This window comes from Carlito syrichta, unplaced genomic scaffold (assembly GCF_000164805.1).
Source record: "Carlito syrichta isolate Samal-C Ts95f unplaced genomic scaffold, Tarsius_syrichta-2.0.1 Scaffold315142, whole genome shotgun sequence".
In the NCBI taxonomy this organism is placed as follows: Eukaryota; Metazoa; Chordata; class Mammalia; order Primates; family Tarsiidae; genus Carlito; species Carlito syrichta.
Window position 1 is genome coordinate 1,103,201 of NW_007259238.1, and position 5,804 is coordinate 1,109,004.

At 42.5% G+C, this 5,804-nt stretch overlaps 1 protein-coding gene across 2 annotated transcripts in view; it reads right to left on the reverse strand.

Annotated features, from left to right (window-relative positions):
* Positions 1-5,804, reverse strand: part of ASH2L (ASH2 like histone lysine methyltransferase complex subunit) — a 37,892-nt gene that overhangs the window by 23,966 nt on the left and 8,122 nt on the right. For both annotated transcript variants that reach the window (XM_021706096.1, XM_021706095.1), the window contains exons 6-7: positions 2,656-2,751; positions 450-545 (exon numbers count right to left, since the gene is read on the reverse strand). In XM_021706096.1, the coding sequence (XP_021561771.1) occupies positions 450-545; positions 2,656-2,751 (192 nt within the window). The remainder of the gene's footprint in view (positions 1-449; positions 546-2,655; positions 2,752-5,804) is intronic.

Below are 5,804 nucleotides of genomic sequence, written 5' to 3' on the forward strand. Positions count from 1 at the left end.
TGAGCCCGCGGTTCGAGACCCGCCTGGGCAGCGAGACCTCATCTCTACAATAAATAAAAAATCAGCCAGGCGTGGTAGCGCGCGCCTGTAATTCTGGCTACTCGGAAGGCTGAGGCATAAGGATTGCCGGAGCCCAGCGGGGTAGAGGCTGCGCTGGCCAGGAGCGGCCACTGCACTTCCAGTCTGGGCATCAGAGTGAAACTCCAACTCAAAAAACAAAAACAAAAACAAAGTAAAAGTTCTAACATTCTGGGGAAGAGCCAGAACTGAATGGCTATTCTCCTGGCTCAAAGTGATGCTCCTTCCACATGCATCAAGCACTGACTATTTGGAGCCCACCCTATGATAGGCATGTAATGACAGCATGTAATATGGCAAATGTAAACAAAACCAGATTATCTCCAAGTGGTTTCAAATAAAAAAGAAGATATAAAAGCATATTAATGTACCTGATCTAAAAGTCCAAATTTGGGGTAATCTTCTTCCGGGTCTTTACTCCCAGGATCAGGGTGTTCCTTTACCAAGAATACATCTCTTTCTTTACTCTAAAAGGGAGAAGCATTGTAGTATTAAGCAAAATCTTATATCTAGAAGTTGAGACTAGATAATTAACCACAAACTTCAAATGCCAATTCCTAGGTTTAGTCTCCAAAATAGATAGCATTGATTTTCCTGATTAGATAATAAACACATGACCATCAAAAAATTCAAACGAAGCTGGGCTCGGTGGCCCAGCATGTAATCCCGCGCTTTGGGAGGCTGAGGTGAGTGGATTGCCTGAGCCCCCGGGTTCGAGACCCGCCCAGGCAATTTGGCAAGACCTCATCTCTACAATAAGTCAAAAAATTAGCCAGGCGTGGTAGCACATTCCTGTAGTTCTGGCTGAGGCGGAAGGATCGCTGGAGCCCAGCAGGTCGAGGCTGCAGTGGCCGGGAGCATGCCATTGTACTCCAGTCTGGGAGACAGAGTAAAACTCCAACTCAAAAAAAAAAAAAAAAATTCAAATGAGAGAAACCTAAATAGAGCCAGTCTTTCATTATCCTCACCTATCCTTCCACCTCACAGAGATTAAATTAAGCACTTGTTGGTTTTTTTTAAGGTGGAGTCTCACTCTGTCACCCAGGCGGGAGTGCAGTGACATGCTCATGACGACTGCAGCCTCAACACGCTTGGGCTCAGGTTATCCTTCTTTCTCAGCCTTCCAAGTAGCTGGAACAACAGGCGCACGCCACCATGCCTGGCTAACTTTTTAACGTATTGTAGAGACAAGGTCTCATCAAGTTGTCCAGGTTGGTCTTGAACCCTAGACTCAGGCAATCCTCTCACCTCAGCCTCCAAAAGTACTGGAGTTACAGATGTAAGCCACCATACCCAGCAAGAGTTTGATGTTGACTTCTCCCCAGGTGCTCTCTAGACAATAATACATAGAATAAAATTTTTTCTTTCATTCATTCACTCATTCATTCCTTCATTATCTGGAGACTGGGTCTCACTCTGTTATTCAGGTAGTTGAACTCCTGGGCTGAAGTGACCCACTTGTCTCAGCCTCCTGAGTAGATGAGACTACAGTCATGTGCTCTCACACCCAGCTAATTTTTTTCTTTAATTTTTTTTTGTAGAGATGGAGTCTTGCCATGATGCCCAGGCTAGTTTTGAACTGCAGGCCTGGAGTGATCTTCCTGCCTTGAACTGTCAAAGTGCTGGGATTACAGCAGGTGTGAGCCACTGCACTTTATCCTTTTTTTTGGACTTGGAGTCCCACTCTGTCACCCAGGCTGGAGTGCAGTGGCACGCCCATGGCAGCCACCGCAGCCTCAACCTGCTGGTCTCAGGCAATACTTTCACTTCAGTCTTTCAAATATCTGGAACTACAGGCAAGTGCCACCACACCCAGCTAATTATTTATTTAATTTTTTAATTTTTTTTTAGTTGGAGTCTCACTCTGTCACCCAGACTGGAGTGCAGTGGCCGCTCCCGGCCACCGCAGCCTCGTCCTGCTGGACGCTGGCGATCCCTCCGCTTCAGCCTTCCAAGTAGCTGGAACTACAGGCGCACGCTACCACGTCCAGCTAATTTTTTATTTTATTGTAGAGATGAGGGCTCACCAAGTTGCCCAGGCGAGTCTCGAACCCGTGGGCTCAGGCAATCCACTCACCTCAGCCTCCCAAAGTGCTGGGATTACAGGCTGAGCCACCGAGCCCGGCTAATTATTTTTTTATGTATTGTAGAGATGAGGTCTCACCAAGTTGCCCAGGCTGGTCTCGAACCCGTGGGCTCAGGCAATCCTCTTACCTAGTCCTCCCAAAGTGCTGGGATTATAGACGTGAGCCACCACGCCTGGCCTTGATCTTTTAAAAAAAAAAAAATTTTTTTTAAAAAGGCCTTCAATTTCAATATAAAATTATGCTTGCAAAAGTGCAGTGGACAAAGGTTTTAGTGCATAAACTATGGTGGGTAATGTTCATATGAAACAATATACATTTCATTGATTTGTGTGTAAAACCTATTAAAACTTACAATCAGCTATATCTCACACTCAAAGATGTTCTCATTTTCTTAGTCATCCCATTACTTCACATGAGACTAAAAAAATTCAATCTTACAAAGAATGCTGGTTTTCTAAATGTAAAGCCTAATCAATTTTAGTCTACTTACCATTGTTTTAACAATGTTATTTGGCCAAGTCATTTTCCCAGGTCTCTGTCTGGTCGTCATGCATTCCCAGTATTTATCAATAAATGGTATAATATCCTAATTTTTAAAATAAAATATATTAAAGCTTTAAATTGCTTAAAAAGGTATGAGGACAAAGAAAGAAAACAGCATTTTCAAAGACCTTGTTAGAATCATGAGAAAAATCCACATTTAGTCTTCTAATCACTGAACAAATATTGAATTGCATGCACACAATATACAGATGATGGGGATTTCAAACAAGTATATACAAATGTTAGCTACATAGGCTTACAATCCAGCTGGAGGGGAAAGCTCTGTCCCACTCCCTTGGTCATCAACCGGAAGACAATCTAAATTATTTTCTCTTGAGCTCTTACTTCTTCCTGCTCAAGACATTTCCATCTGGACATCCTAGAGACACCTGAAACGCCTTGTGACTAAAATGGACTTCTGTATTCCACCTTATGAATCTGCTTTGCAGATTTCTATTCTTGCTCTTACTACTCAATCACTGATAATCCAGAATCATAAGCTAGATACGAGAATCATCCTAATCCTTCTCTCCCAATCTTTACATCTAAACAATCACCAAATGGTTTTTTTTAATATCAGAAATCTCACACCAATAAGGCCTCCTTTCCATCCCCACTATTTTGGTGATAGCCCTCACCAGCCCTTGCTCAAACAATGTCTGAACCTTGATCTTCTGGCATCAAATTTCCTTCATTCTAGACTGTCTTCCAAAATTTACCACCATCATCAGAGTTAGCTCCATGAAAACTAAATCGTTATTAAAAGAAATCAGGGTTCAATCAGGGTACAATGAAAGTCTGGAACATTTTGTTGGTCCAGAAAGTAAGGCAGAGTTCAAAAACTGATGGGGACATATCAAAAAGTTTCAGGAGTCAATTTGATAGGACTACAGTGGTCAAATCTGGAACAATTTCAGTGCCAGAAATCCAATTAAAATCCATGAGACGACAGTGATATTAAAAAAGAAAAAAAGGATGAGGGAAAGTTCTTTACAGAAAAATTGCAATAAATGTATTTTGCTTTACAAGAACCACTCTACTAATAGATTCAGGCTCAGATAATCAAGGGTGACAAAAACCACTGGTTGAAAGGAGGAGAAAAAGGCAATCTCAACGTATCACCCCATGGATTACTTAATCATCAGTAATGTAAAAAGGTCCCTTTACAAGGGGGAAATCTGGTAGGTACCTCCAATTTTAGGATCACCAATAATATAAAACAAACCTGGCTCTTCTGATCCCAGGTGCTTCAGGAGTTACGGGTTACAGTACAGACATGGCCAAGTCCAAGAAACATAGCACACACAACCAGTCCCAAAAATGACATCAAGAAACCCGATCACAAAATGGGTGGACCCCAAGTTCCTGAGGAACATGCGTTTTGCCAAGAAGCACAACAAGAAGGGCCTGGAGAAGATGCAAGCCCACAATGCCAAGGCCATGAATGCACATGCTCAAGGTCCTTGTAAAGCCAAGGAGGTTAAGCCCCAAGATCCCAAAGGGTCCTCCTACCCGCAAGCTTCCTTGACATTGCCCACCCCAAGCTTGGGAAGCATGCTCTTGCCTATACTGCCAAGGGCCGCAGGCTCTGCCAGCCAAAGGCCAAGGATCAAACTAAGGCCCAGGCCACAGTTTCACTTCCAGCTCCTACTCCTGCTCAGGCTCCCAAAGGTGGTCCAGACTCCCACAAAGGCTCCAGAGTAAAGACCTCTATCTGCCAATATGAGAATTGGTTTGACCCCCAGGCTGCTGTCTGGGTGGGCCCGGTGCCCTCCTGTGCTATTTGTACAAATAAATCTGAGCTAGGAAAAAACAACAACAAAAAAACCCAGTATACTGTATCTCCTGATGGTATAGATATAAAAACACATTATCTAAGAAATGTTCTTGCCAAAAAATGTTTAACTTGAACCTAATCATAAGGAAACAACCAGATAAATGAAAACTGAAGAATATAATGCCAATCAACTGTCTAGACTCTTCGAAAACTGTTAAATGTCATAGCAGACCAAAAAAAAAAAAAAATTCTATATTAGAGACAAAAGATTTTTGTTTTTTTTTTTTTTAGTTGGAGTCTCACTCTGTCGCCCAAATGGGAGTGCAGTGGCAGCCCCGACCTGCTGGGCCCCGGCGATCCTTCCACCTCAACCTTCCTAGTAGCCGGAATTACAGGCACACGCTACCATGCCCGGCTGATTTTCTGATTTATTGTAGAGATGAGGTCTCGCCAAGTTGCCCAGGCGGGTCTCGAACCCGCGGGTTTAGGCAATCCACTCACCTCAGCCTCCCAAAGGCGCGGGATTACAGGCTGAGCCACCGAGCCTGGCTGACAAAAGAGTTAATACAACTAAATGTAATGTGTGTTTCTGATTGGACTCTGGATGAAGGAAAAAGCTACAAAGGATATTATTAACACATACTGAGAAAATGTGAATATGAATGTTATATCACACAGTAGCAATGCATTACCATTACTTTTTTTTAGTATGATCACTGTATTGTGGTTGTATAACAAACAACTGGATGAAGTCTATCTGTAATTTAGTCTCATACAGCTTAGGGGAAATATATAGATATAGGAAGCTAAAGCAAACGTAGCAAAATATCAACAACTAGCAAATCTAGAATCAATGATGGTCATTATCTTTAGTTCACTGAACTAATTGAATTTTTCTCTAGGTTTGAAAATTTTCAAAATAATAATCTGGGAAAAATAAACTGAAGGGAAAAAAAAACAAGTACAATCACAACATTCCTCTATTTAAATAACTTTTAACATAAAATTTAAAAAGGGAGGGCACCTCTGCTGACTGCTCCAGCTTATAAGATGAATTGCAAACTTCTCTGTTTAGTAACAAGTCCCTTACCAATCTGAGCCAGACAGTATCGGTCTCACAACATACTCTATACCAGTGTTTTTCAAACTATGGGTCACAATCAATTTGTAGGTTATAAAACGAATTCTGCAGGTAACAAGTAGCAATGACTAGAATAAAAAATATCAAGCCGGGCTCGGTGGCTCAGCCTGTAATCCCATGCCTTTGGGAGGCTGAGGTGAGTGGATTGCCTGAGCCCGCGGGTTCGTGACCCGCCTGG